Source organism: Telmatherina bonti (assembly GCF_933228915.1).
Source record: "Telmatherina bonti genome assembly, chromosome: 22".
Lineage (NCBI taxonomy): Eukaryota > Metazoa > Chordata > Actinopteri > Atheriniformes > Telmatherinidae > Telmatherina > Telmatherina bonti.
The window spans coordinates 8,827,845-8,849,680 of NC_136631.1; the positions used below are offsets into that span (position 1 = coordinate 8,827,845).

The 21,836-nt window shown below is 40.2% G+C and overlaps 1 protein-coding gene across 5 annotated transcripts in view; it reads right to left on the reverse strand.

Annotated features, from left to right (window-relative positions):
• Positions 1–329: 329 nt before the first annotated feature.
• The window catches only part of LOC306772463 (CAP-Gly domain-containing linker protein 4), a 57,025-nt gene continuing 35,518 nt past the window's right edge, over positions 330–21,836 (reverse strand). For 2 of the 5 annotated variants that reach the window (XM_079261935.1, XM_079261934.1), the window contains exons 8-16: positions 21,636–21,771; positions 21,416–21,547; positions 15,020–15,115; positions 13,998–14,192; positions 13,788–13,922; positions 7,178–7,301; positions 4,157–4,221; positions 3,953–4,031; positions 1,404–3,671 (exon numbers count right to left, since the gene is read on the reverse strand). In XM_079261935.1, coding sequence (XP_079118061.1) covers positions 3,320–3,671; positions 3,953–4,031; positions 4,157–4,221; positions 7,178–7,301; positions 13,788–13,922; positions 13,998–14,192; positions 15,020–15,115; positions 21,416–21,547; positions 21,636–21,771 — 1,314 coding nt within the window. In that variant the 3' untranslated portion in view covers positions 1,404–3,319. Of the gene's footprint in view, positions 792–1,403; positions 3,672–3,952; positions 4,032–4,156; positions 4,222–7,177; positions 7,302–13,787; positions 13,923–13,997; positions 14,193–15,019; positions 15,116–21,415; positions 21,548–21,635; positions 21,772–21,836 lie in introns of those variants that run through there. The other 3 variants (XM_079261937.1, XM_079261938.1, XM_079261936.1) reach the window with 3 other exon arrangements.

Here is a 21,836-nt window from a genome sequence, read left to right on the forward strand (position 1 = left end):
GTCAGGCAAAAGCCTTTTTGTGAAACACTGCTGTTGGACACCGACGACACCTACAATCCAGTGTATGAAACCAGCTTTAATCCAAAGCATAGTACACGGAGTTCTCCATCTGACCACTCGAATGCATCCCATAATGCAATGCAGCACAGTCATCACGCGCATGACGAATGTAATGTTATTTTACTCCAACTGAACGATGCAACGTGATTAGGTCTTAGCTTTTTTTTATTTTAATGCAAGTTATTTCTCTGCACGTTCAGGCAGGCGTCACATGGAGGTAAAAATGCCAAATGCATCAAATATTCGCAACAAAAACACGCCATGTTTATTTACACATTTCAGAACCAAAAAACTGGCACCACACCATCTTACAAACCGACATAATCATCTGTAAACTTGAATGCAGGCTGGCGACATGCCTGGTATGCATTTTAAAGTATACATGGCATTAGAAACACATCCTGCTTAAAAATAAGTCAACTTTTCACCATCTAACAGTCAAACGGGCAGAGATTCACTCAGTGATTACACGAATTTCAGGCCTGAAATATTTTTAGTTAAATTGTAAAATTAAATGATTCCAGTCATTGCTAAAAGCAAATACGGTACATTTTAACTCATAAAAGTGCAAATATCAATAGAAGAATGCCAAATTTTACATTTCAAAACAACAGATCACAAACCAGCGGGTTGCTGCCATGGTTACAGTCACTTCTTGTATAGTCTGGTTTGCTAACATGAAACATGGACATCACATGTGGTTGGTTGTCAGCGACTTGCATCATACTGATCTGATAAAGAAAAAAAAATAAAGTTAACATGAAATTATATTAAAATATAAAATAAATTGATCAGATTGTTGTGTCAAACATCCACACTTCAAATATACAAACCAGAAGCTGCACAAAAAACGGAAATGGGAGAGTTTGATCTTAAAATCGATTTATTCATGCTGCAGTTTCAGAGTGCAAATACAATTTATAGACGTTTAGTGGAGAAACTTAATGTTGCAAAATAATGACAGATTATTTTCAAGTTTTTTCTAAAATAAAAAAAAAAAAAAAGATGCAAAGATGGAAATGCTTTCATAGCACTGCACCCTCCCACCCCTACCCCTAACCCCACCCACTCAAATCATCTGTGGCAGATCTTTCAGACAACCTTGGGTTCGGACCACCTCTGCTTTTCAATCACAGGGTCGGCGACCAAACAGATCAATGAGAGAAGGCCACCAGAGATTCTGCAGCCAATGCTGCAGCCTACACACCCTAATTGGATGCTGCATCAGTGTTTTACTAAATAGCAGCCCTGTTTTCCACACTCACAATCAATGCGTATTCTTTGCAGAGTTGCTCAGACTGCTGGAATCAGATTGCCGCCCGCCCCCCCTCTCCCCTTGGATGATTGCATATTTCCTGTGTCAAGCAGCTTTAATTAGGCATCAAATGAAGTGTGCCACATCGGATACTCTTCAGCAGATGTATACTTTACAGGAGATCTAAACACTGAAGCTGGAAACGGACAGGAAGGCTGAGCAAGTGCAACCTGCAGGTGGTCTATTTGCGAAGGTATACTGAAGGAAAGGTGTCTTTTAAGAAGTTATAAGTCTCCATCATGTATTTTATGAGACAGAAGTGCAGAAGTCATTTTATTTCCCACGGGGTGGTCTTCACTCCAACATTGAACAGTAGAAACTAAAAACATTACTTTTCCACCTGGACATGAACTGTGAGCATAAAGATGAGGGAGTTTCGACGTGTAGGAAACACTTTCCTTCTTTAATCAGTTACTTTGGTGGCTGGATTACTTTTTATGCAGGAGAATCATGAGCTGAAGCTGCTATTTAAACAGTAAAAAAAAAAAAAATGCATGAACTGGATGAACTAGGTGGCACAAGGATGAACATTTTGTCTCTTTTTTTTTTTTTATTCACTGCAAATGAAAAACTACAGCAACAGCTCTGTGTACATTATGGAGCAGGGATCTTCAGTCCTGGTCCTCCAGGTCCGGTGTTCTGCAGGTTTTCCAGGTGATCCTGCAGGAACAGGCCAAGCTCTGCACATGGCTGCTAAATACACACTGATTAAAATCAGGTGCGTTGTAGTGGGGACACCCTGAAAACCTACAGGACAGCGTCCCTCAAGGACCAGGACTGAGGATTCCCGTTGTAGAGACTGAGAGAAACTGAGGGGATTGATTCTAACCCTGCGATAAATACTGTGAAAAATATAAGAATTTTAAGCAGGACTTTCAGTAAACCTGCACTGATTTGACTACTTTTTAGTGAACGTTACACGTACTAATCCTGTCTGCACTTGAGATTTATTCTTATATTTAGCGTAATATTTATATATTTAGAGTAAACATTTCGTTCTGTCGTGTTTTGTTCACAACTACCCGGCTAGAGGAGTCGTAAACTAAATCAGACGGACTCACCATCCACGTCTGCAGGTTGCAGATGGACAGATGGAGACGAGTCAATGTGCTTCCTGCGATGCAGCTGAAGACAGATTAGTTCTGGGTCCATGTTCTTGAACGAGTCTTTAACCAGCAAATCTCACACTGCAGATTCCACAGCTGAACATGTCGTACATGCTCCATCCTGGTTTTATTCAAACTTCTGCTTCTCTTCATGCTCAGTCTTACCACAACTATCAGCAATCATAAATAAAGAGGAGCGCCGCCGGTACAACCGCTTCAGCGCATTAGTCACTGCCACAGATTTATGCACACAGGAAGACAACTGTTGATTAGGTTCTTTTTAATGGAAGCAAACGGGGGTCGGAGCTTCATTAAATTCTTTTTAATTCCCACTGATTCATAAAGTGAAAGCCAGTTTTTAACTAAACATCCATCAACTTTCTGCAAGTAAAAAAAAAAATCAATCCTTCTGGTTTCAAAGTGTGATCCATTAGCATGCACGCATACACACTCTCAGAAACACGAACACACATCTGGTTAGACGGCAGCCCACACACACATCCTAAATTTCTGATAAAATCTCACCTGATGTGATCAAAATTAGTTTTGGGTTTAGAATTATGGATTCCATCTTCCGCCATATTGATGTGTTTCAGTGCAATTAGATTAAAGTAGTGCATGGTTTTATGTTTTATTAAACTCCCCACAAACCCTGCAAAACACTCATTTAAGAATTTAAAGTTAACTTTATAAAGTGCTTCTTTTGTCCCCTTTATTCCAGATGAAACGCCGTTTATTCCTGTAACCTCTGAACTCTGCAGGATCAAACACATGAAGGTTATTAATACGCAGAAGGAAAAGCCAAGCGTGTAAAAAGGCCCCCCCCCCACCCCGAGCTTTAGCTGCTCTCGCTCATCAAGCGTGCGCCATTAATGCCGCGATAGGTGACGCGGCTGGGACGGACCAGCACGCCGTAGCCGGGTCGGCAGGTGAAGTAGTGCCGGCCGCCAACAGAACCGTCGTTCTTGCCTTTTGGGCTCCGGAGCTCCAGACCGAGCCAAAGGCCCGGAGCAAAGTCTGCTGTGCCTAAGTAGCGGATGAACGCCATCTCATTGGCGCTGCTGAGGAAGACCTGCATGCCCACGTGGAGCCGGACCTGTCCGTCAGAGGAGGGGGAGGGGCTTCCAGGAACTCCACCGCTACCACCACTGAGGGTGCTCCAGCGCCGGCGGTGCGGGTTGGACCGACTCCTTTTTTCATTATTATTATTTTTAAATGTTTTTGTTTTTTTTTTCAGGAGAAAGAAAAGAAAAAAAAAGGTGGAAAAGATTCATGAGAAAATGGAAGCTGTGTGAAAGAACACATCAGAAGTCAGGACGGAAACTCGGCTGTTCTTCATTATAACCACAATCATGCAGGAGCCTTTTGCAGACTAATACCTCTGCTTCTTATCAGCAGCGATTCTGTCAGCGCTGCAGGGGATTTGCATGCAGCTGCAGAGATGTGAGGAATGGTTTGAGGGGAGACGCACCTGTTAACCGGGCTTCTCCTGCTCGTCTCCTTTGGAGTCGCGATGGCCGACGATGTGCTGAAACTGCGACGAATTGTCCCTGCAGAGCAATCACAATAGTCAAAGGCTCCCGCACAGATATGCGCAAAGAAATAACTTCAAACACTCTCACAATATAAAAAATAAATTCAAATAAATCTGAGCTTAAGTTGGCAGAATTCTCACCACCGAAAGGTTGACGGAGGCGTGAAGAGTTGAGCTCTGAAAGGCAATCGACTGAACCGTGGATCCTGTGGATGAAGCAGAAACTGGTAACTATCCTCCATAAAACGAGACAAAACAATGAATTAGAGCTTCAGTATTTATTTACAATCTGTGTCAACATTTCTAAGGCGCTGACTCATGAAGTACCAGCGCAGGCTAAGCTAGCAGCAAGTTCTACTCGTTCAGCTTTTTCCTAAAGTATCAGATGATGCTGAAAATTAATGCAAAACTTCAACACCAACAACCATGAAGGAGTAAATTATCCAAGTAAAGAAGGTAGAAAAACAAAAATAAAAGCGTGAGCAGGAGGTCAGGCGGGTGTTTTCCTAATGGGTTGTGAAAGCTGCTGACAAAAGAAGAAGAAGAGAGAAAAACAGAATGGATAAGAATGTGATATCCTGCATTAAATGGCTAGAAAGCATGCACCCGTCCACGCAGTCACCTGGAGGTTAATTGGAAAAGAAAAAAAGGAAAACAGACACGGATTCAGGTGGCAAGAAAAACAAGTTTAACTTCATGAAAGACAAATGGTTGTTTAAAGACACGGAACAAAGAAAAAAAGAGCAGAAATTGTGCAAAAGGAGAAACAAAGGCGCAACAGTCCATCATGAACTCCAAAACCCATTATGTCGTACGCTAATTCCTTTTAAATGCTTCTCATTCAGCTGCCAGACAGCAGAAAGTTTAGACATCGTGCTGTTCATGTTCCATCTACTGAAAAGGTCCCGCGTTCTGATCCGTGTGCAGAAGAAGTGGCGTTAAAACAAAGCGGGGGATAATTAAACGGCTCGGCAGACAAACAGGATTAAATTATCGCCAGAAAACAGCCACTTTGAGGTGCGATGCATTCGTCAAAACACCACTTTCGCTTTGTGGTGACAAAGCCCAAACAGACTGGAGGAAATAAGGCGTCAACTGATTGCAGATGGAGACAGCGTGGCGGCGGTTTCTCTGTCTGACGCGCTGAAATGAAGCAGATGGAAAACAGAATGAAGTTGTAACCGTCTACTTCCTGGAAAGACACTCAAACGTCACCACTGACCAGCCTCAGTCCTAGTCTGGAAACCCCGAAGAGGAATTTAATCTTCTCTTTTTACAAGAATATTTTCTTTTTCTTCTCGATGTCAGAGCGAAACAACATCTCTGATCGGTGATGCTGCAAACGTAGACGTCCAACAATCGCCATGATTCTCATCACGAGTTCACAGCAACATCCGTAAAATAGCCTTTTCCTCCAGATATGCAAATAAAGTGATGAGCAAAGACACACACACACGAGAGGATGCGTATGAAAGTGTTCTTTGCACTGTGAGCGTTTTTATTAAGTTTGTTGTTTGTTTGTATTTTTAAAAGATTGTTTTCACGCTGTGCCAATAACCAAAAATCCAAAAAACTTATTACAGTCATGGACGAAATTGTATTATTTGCTCATAAAAATCATTAAATTATTGTGAAGTCATTTTATTGGCTCTACATTTAAAATAGTCCATTTATTGCGTTATTTAATGTCATTCTCAGGCTGCAGGTTCATCTTTAGCGTTAAACGGTACATTTAATGGTAATTAGATACATGCAGACGATCCTACTGGAAAACCAGACAAGCTGATGGTGTGTGGAAGTAAAACCAGGTTCCAGAGCTACTGAAACAGGAAGTAACCAGATGGATACGAAGGATTTAAGAACGTGATAAACTTTGCTTCAGCCTCCATATTTGTTGTCGCTTGGCTCTCCACCACCATCTGTCAGACGTCTGCTTTGTTTTCTACGTGATCTTCTTTCTAATTAGATGCTAGGGCAGTGACAATATGCTTTTGTCCCGATTCAATTTAGATTTATGTGGGTGCCGATTCAATTTTAATTGCGATTCTTCAAAATTGCTTATTTTTGAGAATTAAAAAAAAAAAAAAACGTACAAAACTTTTTGTTTGTCATTTTTCTTGAATTCAATTGGAAAAAAAACACATAGGCTGGACCTGCTATAAATAAATAATTATATAATTAGTTATTTATTTATTTATTTATTATTTATTTATTTATTTATTAGTATTTATAATTTATTATATAATTGTATTAATATATAATTTATATTTATATATATTATTTTATTAATATTTATTTATTATTTACTTCTATTATTTATTATTTCTATTATTTAATAAATTTTTTTAAATAATTTAATTAATTTATTTATAATTAATCATAACTATAATTTACAATGGATTAGTTTTATTTATTTTTAAAAAAATAGAATTTTTAACAAAAAAAAAACATTTTTTAAACTCTGAAGAAAAAAAATCACGATATTCGATTTTCCCACCCCTATTTGACGTGCTGCATTTTACCGTTACTGGTTGTTCTGGTTGCATTCATGTTTCCAGTTACCACATGGTGTCCACACGAGGCAGATCCCACTGGGCCCCGGTCCATCTGACGAAACCAGCACACCCCACGTCTACACGTCTATGCTTTCAGGCTTGTGCCTTGTTGCTGCACTCATCAACGTGACCTCCAGGCACCTGAACTAATGATTTGTGAAGAAGTTATTGATTTAAGAGAAAAAGATCCATCATGCATGCAACGTTTCATGATACTGTCATATTTTATACCCCGAAGTGTAATTATTTGCTCCCTTACACGTCTATAATCCACATTTTAAAGCAGGGATGATGGCATCTGGCTCATTATGAGGTGTCACATTAAATTGACAAGTCATGTTGAGTGAAGGCCCCAAGCTTCCCGTTTGACAACTCCAACACCAGTTAATCACCAGCAGAGAGGAGCACGGTTTGCCTAACGGAGGGCAAAATCAAATATGCCAGCAGTCCTATAAATGACACTGTCAGAGGAACTCATTAGTGCCATCAGATGTATTGATGAGGACAATGTGATGCCATCGCAGTGGTTTCAGGGGCTTGTAGTTTAATCTGCGGTGAAGTGTAAAAGAAGAAGAGTCTGAGCCATCTTAAAGGATCCAGGACTCACCTTTGGACACGAGACGGAGGAGCAAAGACTCCATGTTTTGGAGGACAGCTGAAGTATCTGACTCCTCCCACTGATCCATCGTTTTTACCACTTGGTTTGTCCAGTTCGATGCCCAACCAGACTCCTGCCGACACAGAAAAACGGATCAGAATCAGGCGGGCAACAAAACAAATCCGATAAGGAGAGATGGACCTTAAAAGGAGCTGGCAGCTGAACTGCACACCATTTTCCTCGACTAACACCCATCTGCTTGGTAAAAGATCTCTGGTTTCTGCTCGGCTCTAACTTCCAGCCTTCAGCGCTGCAGGTCTGTCATACGGCGTGAAGCAGGAAGAAAAGTCAGAGCAAAGCCTTCCAACCAAAAGAGGAGTTTTTGGGACAGAAAGGCGGTCCTCGGAGCGCTGCAGCTGAGACAGAGCAGCACCAGCAGAGCTGATTTAAGAGTATCAAAGGAAAGTTAAGATTAAAATCCCCTCCAACGCGCTCCCATGTGCCGTGAGATCCATTAGTATTTATTTATACAGGACTGACGCCTGGAGAGAACCGCTTCCTAAATATTAATGGATCCGGTAAGCTGTTTTCTGTTTGGCTTTCTGTGGCTTTTGCTCAACAGCAGCACTTTCAAAGCTCATTTTTATTCACCGTCTTCCTCCCCGACTGGATGTTCATCACTGCAGTCACTCGTCACGCTTTTCTGACGGCGTTCATGAGCTGAACAGACCTCTTCATCACATGCGACTTGCTGGAACAAACGGCTGTGTTGGTGCTTTAAAGCAGGGCTGGACAGCTCCGGTCCTGCAAACTGGTAGGAGTTTCCCTGCTGCAACACACCTGATTTAAAGCAATGGCTTATTAGCAGACTAGTGCAGACTTTAATGTCAAAGATCTGCACAAGTGTGCTAATTAGGTGCGATGTGTGTCAGGTGTGTTGCAGCAGGGAAACTCCTAACACTTGGCTCAACGGCCGGAGTTGCCCATCCCCGCTTTGAAGACCCTTTGACTCAAAATCTGCGTTTTTGACCCGTTTTTAAGGTGCAACAAAGTTCATTCAGCACATTTCTGGAGCTGTGACTGGTGAGTGGCGTCTTGCTGCTGAAAAACCGGATCATACAACTTTCAGAACCGGGACGCGACCCAACGTCTGGCTTTACGGTATGATAAGGAACTGGCTGTTCTGAACAACAACGTCGCTGATTCAGCAAAGATACGCAAGAAGATTAAAAGAAACAAAACAAGAGTCATCGTCTGATAATCTTCTGCTGGTTGGAGAGCGCTAACAGGTCAGGTAGGATGCAAGATGGAGGCTGTTAGCCGTCGATGAGGTGGCGCGTGACGGGAAAATGTCTAAAGATCTGTAGTGTGTCTTTAAACCCCTCAACCTACTCTGATCCTGTTTCTCTTGATTTTTAAACCCATTTCTTCTACATGACGCTGTTCCTATCTGCACAGCATGTTTAGTAGGAGTGGGAAAATTTAATCGAAAATCTGGATTTTTTTGTTTCACAATTTTAAAATAGATTTTTTTTGTTAAAAATTTTTTTTTTTCTCAATTAAATAAAATTATTCCATCATAAAGTTTTGGTCATTTTTATTGTTTTTATTGATCTTTTTACTTGTCTTCTTGGGGTTTACAGCAGCAGAATGATGGTCTGGCTACTGGGTTGTTTTTTCCGAACTGAAATCAAGAAAAAATACGAACAAAAAGAAGTTTTTATAAATTTATTTTTGTTTTTAATCTACAAAAATCAGCAATATCAAAGAATTGTGAGAATCGCAATTTAAATCGAATTGGCACCCAAAAAATTGAAATTGAATCAAATCGGGACAAAAGCATGTGGTCACAGCCCTAATGTTTAGATTGGAGCTGTTTTAGTTTAGACAGATGATGAAGCAGCAGCCTTTTCCTTGTCGGGATGAATGTGCTGTGTTATCGTTACGTTTTAATTAACCATGAATGTGTTTACATCTTACAGGCGTCCAAACTGAATTTAACTGAAATTATTTCCGTTTGGTCGTTTAACTTAGTTTGAGCTTAAAACTTTTATCAATTTGCATTTTAACTCAAGAACTGCATCTCCTGGGAATTCTGCCATTTTAACCATTAAAACTATGCTAGATTGTCGTCTTATACGGTCAACCATTTCTCAGAAACTGTGGAAGGTAAACTGTGTGGAGTAAATTGTGATTCTAGCTTACCCTTTTTTGTAACCTGCACATGTTTTCCAGGCATTTCTATCCCACTCAGGAGGTTTACAATCCAGCTGCAAAATGCTGTGTTTACTCAGACTTTCCACGTTTCATTAGAAGGATATGCTTTTCATATGATCCAATTTTTCACAATTTTTTTTTGGTGCTGATTAGATTTAAAATTGATTTCTTAGTATTGCCGATTTCTAGTTTGCTTTCTAAACAGCAGACCAGATTTCCCCAATAAAAACATCAACTGTGTGCCAGTTTTTAAGATTTCAGCAGCAATATATCTGAACCAGCTGTTTAAACTTACACTCTTGGGTCAAAAGCTTGAACTGCATATAAAAGTGCTGGTTTGAGTGTCTGTTGTCTTACTGCTGCGCTACGTTTGGCTGCATTTACCTCAGGATGGCGTCTTGCTAGGTGGGCAGTAACGTTAGTCGTGTTACTGCAGTACGCCACATGTGCTTTACAGAGTTGACAAACAGCTTTCCACACGTCCAGCTCTGCTTTTTCCTTCAAAGCAAAACAGCCAAAATGTGTCCACACTTTTGGCTTAAAATGTGATTGAGGAGGATTTATCTCTGCATGTTTTTGCAGGTTGTCCACTGTTCTTCACTCTTCTCTGTTTAAGTGTTTTACAAAACAGATATAACGTCATGATACTAGAAATGTTACTAGAGATATAATAGATACACAATACTAGATACTAGAAAAACCTAAACTTCTCCATTTAGCATAAAAAAAATATAAACATTTAAAATTTGGGAAAAAAATCAATTTATAAACTGTAAAATAAAAAAAAATACCCATTTTAATATGAAATGTTTTTTTTATACCACCCTCATTCATTATAGCATCATTACTACAATTTCAACATAATATCTGTCACAACTGTGACTCTAAGAAATCTCTGTTTGACCTGGAGGTGATTACAAAACAACTTCCTGTTAAAACTTCTACAAATTAAAAGCTTAAATTAATGATGTCCAATCAGGAGCAGCCAAAGATCAACACGTAACATGAAAACAACAGAAATATTGCTCCTCTATGGCTGCAACCATTTTGGATGCACAGTGGCACCAAAAATGATTGTGTTGGTTTTGTGAGGACAGAAGATAAATTTTAGCATCATTAACTAGTAACAATCAAATAAAAAACACACCTGGAGTAAAAAGTGTAAATAGTTTTTGTATACGAGAACAGACGTGGACCCTGGCGATTTATGTGATTTTTTTTTTTTTTAACTATGTTTTGTTGGTTTTCTGGTTTTGTTTGGCCTCCATGCTGCGATATCTATTGATTCATTCATTTTACATCATTTTAGCCTCCTAATCTTACAACTGAGACTGTCCTGGAAAAAATGAGGTGTTGAACATCTAAAAACATTTTTACATCTTAAAAATAAAAAAATAAAAAAACAAGTGGACAAAAACTAAAAATCATCCAAGGTCTCATTCATTCAGTAAAAGTTTTGCAGGAACAGGAAAGTATGTGATGTCTGATGTGATGCCGGGGGGGATAAATGGGGACCATGTAGTTTTTTTTCTCTATTACAGTTCTTAATTAAATGTGTTTAACATGACAAATTTAACTGTTTATGAAATAAAATAAAAAATAAATAAAACTTTGAATAATTTTCCTTTAAAATGACCTGAATAAAAACATACTTTTTTGCTCTTGGAAATCCAAAACAAAGCAGCGCTTCAAAATCCTGGATGAAGTGTTTGTTTAAAACCAAACAGAAAATAAATAAAGGAAGTTTCTCCTCCTGAAAGCATCAGATTATTGATCCTAAATGTTAACCTCTTTCGTTCACAGATAATACTAAACTGCAACAGAGAAGTGCTGAATTTCTACTTCAGCAAATAAAAAATACTGTAGCAGGTAATAAAAACGGAGAAATGCCTTGAGGCTGCTGCCAATAAATGCGTTTCCTGTGAATTCACTTAATCGTTAATGACAAGTTCTTCTTCACAAATAGAAGCCTCGCCGCCGCCTCGCCAGACTGGTTTCACATTTCCCAGCCAAGTTAGACATCCTTTATTTCCCTTCAGGTAAAACAAATTGATCAGTTTAAGTCATATTTACTCCATGATTCTGCTTCCAGAGCAGAATCACGCTTGCAGACAAGTTTATGTGACCATGTCGCCGTGCACACGATGTTTCTCAGTCCCGGCCCTCAGGACCCGCCGCCATGCAGATTTGAGAGGTCATAAAATTAAACAGGCTGGCAAAGAATTTAACGAGGACGTTTAATCATGTGTGTTGGAGTAGGAACACATCTAAAGGATTGTTTCCACCAGACTGTGTGCATGCAGCTGCAACACGGCATCCGTAGCTACGTTTTCGTCAACGGTGCGATTTACACTTAGCAGCCTCAATGTTATTATTTATCTTTTTTTTTTTCAAATAAAAAATGTCATTAAAGAAATAATAATAATAATAATAATAATAATAATAATAATAATAATAAACATCTGGTATATGTCTTACATTCATTTTCTATGTTAAATTTTTTTTAAATAAAATTTTTTATAAAAAAGCAAAACCATTTGATAAATTTCCAAATAAAGCCACACATGATGATTTGCATCGCTGATCATTATGTAATTACGGTGACTGCTTAGAAGGCATTCGGTTGGCGGGTGAATCGAAAATATTTTAGCAAAGATCCATTTTTATGAAGAGAACAGAAGAAAGAGAAAGATGTACCAAGACATCAGCAGTTTTGGGAGTGGAAGGTGAGTTTAACATACTTAATAAAGCTGGGGTAGGTAATGTTGGGGAGCTAGCAAGATGTGGAAGTGGCGCCCTGTCTTTGCCCTCCCCCTGTCTTGGCTCCTCCCCCTTCTGGTTTTGCTCCTTGCATGATCCAAGGATTCTTTAGTCGCAGCTTTTTCCACCAACGATTTTCTCTTCCTCGGCTGTTTAGCAGGAGGAGGCAAATAAACCGAGTCGGGTCGGGAAATCCTTCCTGCATTTTCTCAGCCATGTTTGCCTTCCGAGTTTCTTCTTCACTACTTTGTATTTTCATCCTAACATGCTGTTTATATGCAGGGTGTGGCTATCAGGTATGCGCTGCTGGAGGGGGAGGAGGGGAGCCGGGAGAAGAAGCTTATGAAATATAAGAAATGAACAACTTCAATTCAGTCCGACTGTTTTGATTGGTCAGAGTTTTTACAGATTTACAGTAAACTGAGGGGTCTAACTATATTTCTTATTGTTCATGATTACAAAATGTACAGACTACTATCAGGACGAGGAACCACTTCACCCAGAGTAAAAATAATGTCTCTGAGCAACATCACCTCCTATAGCTTTACATATAAATGTTATTTACTATGCATATTACCCATCCAGTTGGGTAAGATGTCTGAAAAGAGCTGTAACATGATAAAGAAAATATATATTGAAATAGTAATACATGGAAAATATATGTGATTTTGTGATACCATTATGCAGACTGCACCTGCAGATGCTCCAAGTCTGACTGGTGTCACAGAGGTCGGAAAGAAAGCAGTCGGTGGAAATAGTTAAGACATGCAGCAGGTCCTGAGGACCTGGACTGAGAAACGCTGCATTAACCAACCAAAAAAATACGTACATTATGCTCATATCTATTCATACCCTTTCACTAAAGAAGGAAAAAAAACAGCTGCCTGTAAAATAGGCTGAAATTGACTAAAGTAATAATGAATAATTTTATTTTTATTTTTTTTTAAGAAAATCATGACATTATTTTCTAATTCTGGTTCAATAGAAATTTAAAAAAAAAAAAAAAAAAAGCAAACAAATAAGATAAATTACATATTAGATCAGTCATAAACTAATATTTTGTTGAACAATCCTTTAATGTTTCCGCTCCAGTCAGGTGTTTTCTGTTCCTCTCAGTCAGACTTCTGCACCTGTTGACAGGTATTTTGTCCCACTGTTCAACAGAAAATGGCTCTCATTTGTCCAGGACACATTTGTTTGGTTTGTTTTTCTTTCTTCAACTCAGTTAAATGAAAAAACAGTGTCTTATATTACTAAATTTTATTTTTGCAAATTTTTAGTTATTGTTCTTTTTTTTTTTTTTTAAGTCTCCAGTTATTTGAGTGACTGTTGTAAATTCAGCCTTTTCTTTAATGAAAGGGGATGAAGACATATGAACACAACTGTGTATCTCTGTGTCATCTGGAGACAGGCGAACTGGCCAATGGACTGGTCCATACTGGGTCTTCAACACAAACCACTGGGAGTTTTTCTGCTTCATGAAGTGGAAACTTTTGGTAAACAGACGACAGTCATGGTGTCAGTGCTTCCTTCTGGACTCATCAACTTTCACTCTGTTCATCTACATGTTCAAGTTATTTTCAGAAGCGTTTGAGGAGAAATACAGCAAAGTAAAATCTTTCTCTTGATTTGAGGAACTGACCTGGAGCAAAGCTGGTCTTCCCACAGAACTTTACCACGCCAGTCCTCTGGCCCACCACCAGAACCCTCTCCCCGAGTCGCACATCAGAGCCCTCACACAGCGAACTGCTGCCTGACGGGGTCCGACTCCTAAAACCTGCAAGACAGGCGACCCAACAGCGTTTCTAGAGTGGCTTCATGAACTGGATCTGTGTAACGGAGAAGACCAGACCTGCAGCTGTAAGAGTCGTGTTGTTTGAAGAGGAGCGGAGGGATGGCGAGGGCGTCGTCCTGGAAGTCGGGGAAACGCGCTCCCGTCGCTGCCTGGCTGGAAGCCGTTGCCTTGGCAGCGGACGAGGACGAGCGGCTGGTCCGTGCCGAGAGTCAAGCGAGGAGGACGACGAGGAGAGGGAGCGGGAGAGGATACCTGCAGGTGGAAACAGAATAAGGCTCCAGAACTCCAGTCCAGAATTTATTTCCCAGTTAAACATCACATTCACCTCTCATTCATCCAAAGAGGAGTAAAGCGGCCACATCTAATCCACACCAGGAGATGAGCAGTGGATGTTATCCACTCTGCTGCCTCGTCATCACACAGCACCAAAACACTGAATCCACCATCCATCCATTCAGGCAGAAATAACGCTGTTATTCATTCTTCTTCTCATTCTTCTGAACGGAACAGAGGTTTCAGATCAAACCTCAGGAATCCAAGCAGCTGACTCGCATCGGTCAGAACCAGAACAAAAGGAGCTCAACGTTTTACATAAGAACACAACAGTCATTACATCTGACTTTACAGCCGATGCGAGGAGGGCGCTCAATTTCCCCTCCATCAGGAGCCATTTAAACGTAGAACCTCATCATGCTTTTATTTTTCTACATGTTAACAAGCCATAAGTTCAGTAAGTGCCAAACGCTTGGAGGCCAGTTGATTAAATCGGTGCCGAAGTGCTTTAAGAGGAAGAGCAGCTCGGCAGAAAACCAACTTTTGCCAACAGGTGCTTTAAACAATGAAGCAGCGCAAAATAAAAAGACAAAGCTGCTGATTTGTCAGTGAAGTTCAGCTTTTTGCTGCTGCATACCAAGCTTCTCATGGATGGGTGCCGATGTTGGATTCATGCACTAAGGCAACTGGTGCGGAACTGAGGTTTCTAAAGTTTCCAGGGTTAGCAAAAGTCTGGGCTAAAAGGAGCAAATGCAATCCCAACACACAGCATCTGAAACAAAGCCGGCCGTGTACGACCGCAGTACCTGTCTTACTGACTGAGACGTCTCCTTCTGCACCTTGATCAGGACCGGCGGGACTTTTACGAGTTTCAGGTGAAGATTTAACAGTGGGAGATAAACCTTTCCAGGCAGACACACACAGGCAGACACACACACACACACACACACACACACACACACAGAAGGCTTGACTTTGCTTTGACACAGAGATGTAAACAACTCACTCTGACCAGCGGAATCATTTTAGGATCGTGAGGGATGAAATATTAAATGTACCAAACAGACAATCTGTCTGTTCTCTTTGCTTCGTTCTGCATCGGCTTCATAATTCTGAGCAACAATCTGGAAATATTAACAGTGTTTCTGCCCAAGTCTTGATTGACGTCTCGTCCTTTCACCAGTAAAACAGGAAGCAGATGCAGAGATTTACTGAAAGATGAGTAAATCTAACTATAAATACAGCATATGAAGCTAAACCAGGTTTACAAATCAAGCTTTTTAGTGAATATTTGAGCAGCTTTGTTCTTCCTGCAGTCTGCAGACTTCTGTCCAAAGATCTTCTCTGCATGTTTCTGCCTTTTGTCCAGATGATCTCCGTGCTTCAGCCATGTTGAGGTCCAGGCTCTGGGGACGATTCATCCCTCCACTAATCATGTTGCAGACCTTTTCTCATGGGGCTTCAGTGAAAAGCAGATGGATCAGGTGATGAAAGACACTCTCAGATCATTTTTCATCATTTTTCTGAGTTTATCTCTTCTTTTGTCCTCCATTAGTCCAGTTTCCTCAATTGTTTCAAGGACACACCACTAAATATGTTGACATGTGCAAAGTTTTAAGCTGATAGCCCTTTAGGACTCACTTTGTTGCTGTAAAAATACGTTTTATATCCACCACACTCATGTTTAGTATTTTTCTCAGAAGTTACGTGTCCTTGCATCAGGCTGCAGGTAAGAAAAACCTAAAAAGTTTAAAATTGGTGTGATCTGCAGGTGGTATAATATAAAAACACATCCCTTTGAAAATGTTCAGGCTCAAGGACTGAAGTGAAAATGGTGGAAAATGCAGCTAATGTCAAAAAGAAGAACTAAAACTTCTCAAAGCCTCTTTATAAGGAGAGTTTGACAACTTTTTACATATTAGAAGCTGAGGATGCGTTCACATGAGGATAGTCTGCTAGATTTGGTCCGATTGGAGACTCGGCTCAGTTGTAGGGAGGCGTATCCAGAGGTGGCAATTCCTGGTCCAGAAAGTAGAAGTCCTGCCATGTTTTTGGATCTACCTGTACATTTAGAACAGGTGTTTTCACTAACAGGCTCGTTTACCTGGGAAATAAACTCTGCTCAGTAAATTCAGCTGGTTTGGTGACTGGTCAGAACAGCAGCCGGACAGGACTTTTACGTTCTGGACCAGGACTTTCCACCTCTGGGTAAATCCATTCAGACCGAGATTTCATTCACGCTGCACTTTGGTCAAACCAGCCAAACCATTAGAACAATATATTCCCATCCCCACCAGAGGTGGCGCTGCACTAGTATTTAGCAAAAGAGAGGACAAGACCCACGTGAAGAAAAAAAAACTCCACTTGCGAATTAAACATGGAGACGAAACTTTGGCTGTTTGGGGTTTTTATTGTGTCTTATGCAAGTATACTGCAGAAATCCACTGCAAGAATGGACGCAGTATGAACACCAAACAAGGCAGAGGAACGCCATCGCTATGCATTTACCCACAATGCAATGCTACGCTAAATACAGGAAGTGACTTTTTTTCTAGTCCACTTCCCATGTTTGGTCCACTTGAAACAGACCGAGACCTGCGTTTGTAGGCGGATTGGGTCCGCTTCTTTGACTGAAATCAGAAATTGCTTGGCGTATTCACATTTTCCTAAATGAAGCTAATTTTCAAACGGACGAGGAGCCGAATAAAAGAGGCTGATGTGAACGTGTCCTTAAAATGGAGAAATAAGGAATGACTCAAGCTTTAGCAAAATGTTACCACTTATATTATAAACCTTCATAAAAAGTCAAGTAGAAAAACAGTTTACACTGGAAATAAAGTTTGATGACAAACAAGTCGACAAAGTATAGCTGTAAAAGAGTTGAATGAAAAAGCAACAAAAGCAGGGGATGGAAGAAATGCAAATAAGGACATGAAATAGCAGCAAAACACAAAAATAAAAACCAGCATGTTTTTACCCAAACACATAAAGTGATTAAATCCTGAAAAAAGCAGTTCTGTTCACACAAACTCCCAAAGACGACAAACACGAAAGTACTTTTAGGAAAATCAAACAGCAGATAAAGAAAGAAAATTACTGTAAGACAAAGATAAAATTGTCTTATTTAACTGTTTTACAGCAAAAAAAACCAAACATCTTATTTTAGGGGTTTTGTTCGTTGACTTGTGTTAAAAGGTTAAAATGATTATTAAACATTTATGTAGCGTTCATTTTAGAGAAAAGAAAACTGGAGGATTCAGCAGAAACAACTTCTATTACTTTCCAGTTCCAGCTTCAGACTGGAGAAATCTCAAATCAGCCTGGTCTTTATCGATTGTCATTTCACTTCACATCTGGTGGCGGCTGGGAGGCGCTCCCCTCTGAGACAGGCTGGTGTCTTTACTCCAAACCAGAGTACATTCCAACTAAGAATAGCAAACATCTCTTGTCACTTGACCTTTAGCTTGCACGGCTCCATCTATCCCCTCTGCATGCTGACATTCACTTCAGGTGGCAGATTGTGGCGCAGACTGAGCCTTGACAAACCAAGTGGCTGTGCTTTGCGACGTCGTCTATGCTCCATCGCCCTTTGAGGCCTGAGCTACTGCCGAACCACTAATAAGGACCAGGCTGGCACTGGGCTGTGTCTGTCTCTCCTGGTTAGTGAGACGAGACAGTCCCACAATGACCCATCCAATATATTGATAAACATGAGCAAGCCGCCTCCGCAGCTGATCCGATGGGACAGTAAAATGCAGGTGGCTCGGAAAGTTTGGGCTGACAAAAACCCTGAAAAGTATGTGGTCGTATATTAGTCTGGTTCTGGCTGTATGGAGGTGCACACACACATGCCCTCGGAAGCATTGCATGCTATATGTAAACACTCACACACACCTTGTGATTAATAGCCGCCAGGCCACTCAGCCTGTCTATGCCCTAGTTATTAAACCCTGCTTAATTGGACTATCAATCACTCCATTCCACAGGTCTGCTATTCCAGTCACACCCGGATCAATCGCTCTTCCAAACCTTGACAATTACAACTCTGCAATACAGCTGGAAACCACAGAGGTGATGAGAATCACCAAAAAAAAAAAAGGCCCCAACAAGGTTTGTACGATGTTTGAGGCAGACAAACTATACGTGTCATTCGTCAGGAGTTGAGGAAACGGGCATTCAAGGACTGAGCCGGCAAGGTCTTGTCAGCAGTCTAATGTATGCATTGTCCTTTGGCAGCAGTTCAGAAGCCGCTTTCAAAAGAGATTAATTTCAAAGTCAAGATGCAATAAATCCCACCATGCACCGACATGGCTCATACAGGATAGAGAAAGATGAAAAAGGTTCCTTTTGAGGCTAAAGTAGAAAGGTTTGAGTTGCATCTCAAGCACATGGCCTCACTGTGGAGATCCATCTCTATGGTCTCTCTGCAGTGGGCGAAAATCCCACAAACATCCAAACAGATGGCAAACGTGGGCATTTGATAAGAGACAGCCAGTCTGTTTATTTCCAACTTCCTGTTTACCTGCCTGATCAAAAGCAAAGGAAACTATTTTAGTAATACATTTCAGATCTTCTTAATGACTGACACCAGCTGCAAGGTGACTACATATGACTGGGTGATTAGGATGTGTGGCCTGGTTTCAACATTACTCATTACTCAATTTGGCACATATTAACAGTGAAAATGAAAACTGACACCCCTCTTGCCTCTGTTTAGGACTATATTAATTCTTTTAAAAAAAACAAGCTAATTATTGCCATTTTTTGTCCACCTTACCTCTCCATGAAGGGATGTATAATTTCAACCCTTCCATGCACAGTCAAGGAATGAAATGGGCAATAACACTATGTATTCTAAAAAGAAAGTTATATATAGTACGAGTATAAAAACAAAATTAACTAAAACTGATTGTCAAAGCTTTTCATTTTCAGATGTGTCTCGCAGGCCTTGGCTACCAGGAGAAAAAGATCCCAACATGCTGACATAAACACAACAAAAGCTATTTACATTTTCTCCACTCATCTTTTTTCCTTCACTTCCACCACTCTTTGAACCAGTTTGTGTTTGGTACAAGACACTGGACTGTTGGACCTGTCTGTTTTTTCTATTACTTTTGTTTCTTTTTTCTTTATTACTTTTTCAATACTGGAAGAAAACCATTTCACCTCACACTGAACTTTGACAACTCAAGTTGGATTTTACCATCATAAAAACAAAGGAATAGGAAATCTGAGCATCTTATTGGTCAATAGATCAACAGGAAGTCACCATTGTTTACATTAAGCTTCAAAATGGAGGTCCACTAACAATTTACACATTTTAAATCACCAAATGTAATGAACTATGAGGGTATCACGGTGGAATTCACCTGCAAAGTACCTTGAAAAAAATGACGCACTTCAAAGGGTAGAAAAAACAAACAAAAACACCTTAAAAATTGTCTGAAGCTCGGGTCCAAGAGGGTACTTGTTAGGGGTGGGGAATTGAATTTTTTAAAATAAATAAATAAATAAATAAAAATAAAATTGAAAAATATGGGATGTTTTTGCTTCACAATTTTAAAATAAACTTTTTTTAATTAAAAAAAAAAATTCAAATAAAAAAAAATTACATTATGAACATTTTTGTCATATTTATTGTTTTTAATTGATCTTTTTAACTTTTCTTCTTGGGCATAATAGCAGCAGAATGATGGTCTGGATACTGGGCTGTTTTTTTCCCCAAATTGAAATCAAGAAAAATGATGAGGAAGAAAAAGTTTTACACATGCCGCAATTTAAATCCAATCGGCTCTAATAATTTCTCAGTTCCTTCTAGCTTATAGAATGGTTATTTGTGAAATTAGCACCTTTTGTTACTTAAGTGTAATGATTATGAATCAAAATGAATCAAGAATAGATTCTGAATCAAATTGTCAAAAATAGACATCGAAATGAATTGTGAGTTGTCCTTAGATTCACATCCCGAGTGCTTGTGATTGCAATTTTCCACATTAAGTTCCGTTGTGTGGTTCCTGAGATATTTCACTAAGTACTGACGATGTTGCGTTAGCGGGGTGACGAGAGGCAAAGGACACTTCAGGATATAGTCATTGGGGCAGGGATTCTGGTTTGTAGACAACCGCTTTTCCACGTCGGCTGCAGCCACTTAGATTATGTTTCTGTCAGGATAAACAACCCAACAGAAGTCCTTATAAACACTTTGTAAGTGCCACTACGAACACTTTTATGTTATGTGATCAGAGCTGGTGAGATTGTCCAAATTGCTTCTTTCAACAACAAACTTCCGGAAGTTTTAGGATTATTTATTTAATTCTGAATAATTTACTAATTTTTACTTCCAGCTTTAAATTAAACATATCCTTGCTATCAATAGTTTTACAAGCAGAGATCGTCTTCTCCTACAGCAATCATTGATATCAGAATGCCAATCCCATACAGGGAACAGGATTGTTTCTACTTAAGACACCCCGCAATCCCTTCATTTTGATTCCACTTTATGAAATATGCCAATAAATGATACATAGTGATGCTTCTGCTTTACGTTGCAGCACTGCTTGGTGCTCTTACTGCAGGGAAGGTAACAGTGCCAAAAACCATCAGCTCCAACATCTTATTTTCAGCAAAAGAATACAATTCACAGCCTCCATCTCTACTGTGGCCAAGATTATATCCTGAACCCCTCAAGTGAGCACAGATCAACTACGCCAGAAGTGCTGCTGTTGCTATTTCTTCTCTGTGGTTGATACAGTCTCTCTTTACTCAGGCTGTGGTCTCAAACATTGTATCCGTGTCCTCGTCTGGGGAACAGTATCCTAGACTGCCTGCAACATGAAAAATCACCTGCCCCCTTTTGACAAGTTTTCCCACCTACACCTGCAAAGATTCACAAAATTCTTTCCCCTCAGGGGCCGAAAGCTTTTCAGCTTCACTGTGTTTGTTGTTTATGTTATGACATGATGTCTTTTTATTACAGTGCATAGTGGCAGAGTTCCTCGGGCAACCACATCCTCCAAAAACGTGTGCGCCTCACCTAGTTGCAATGTTTAGCGAGTCTGACAGCGTAATCATAGAAGCAAAACCAGGGAGACCAGCAGTCAACCAGTCAGAGATCTCAACAATTCGCTCCAAAATGTCTGGAGATGCAACATGTGTGTGGCTGAAGCATCAGACATGTTGAAAGCATCAGACGTGTTTCTTACCTGTGTTTATCTTGGAGGTTATGCGAGAAAGATCAATACGACAAGGGGGGCGCGTTGGTGCAGACGTCTTCGTAGTGCTGGTTTTAAGCCTTTCCAGAGCTTTGCTTATTTTTGACAAGGGAGCAAAAATTCCTTCAGAAAGAAAAAAAAAAATATTTTAAAAAAAAGTAAAATTGAGTCAAAAAGATTGGAGAAGCGGGGGAAGACCATCATGACTTACCGTGTTTGAGTCGACAGGTGAAATACTGAACTCCTGCCACCGAACCATCATTCTTCCCCTCTGGTTTGTCCAGTTCCACTCCAGCCCACAGGCCTCCAGAGAATTCAGTGCTGCCACAGAATCGCAGGGTTCCCACCTGCACACACACACACAAAGCAGCAAAAGAGCTGCACTGAGAAGTGTTCACAACCATCTCACCTC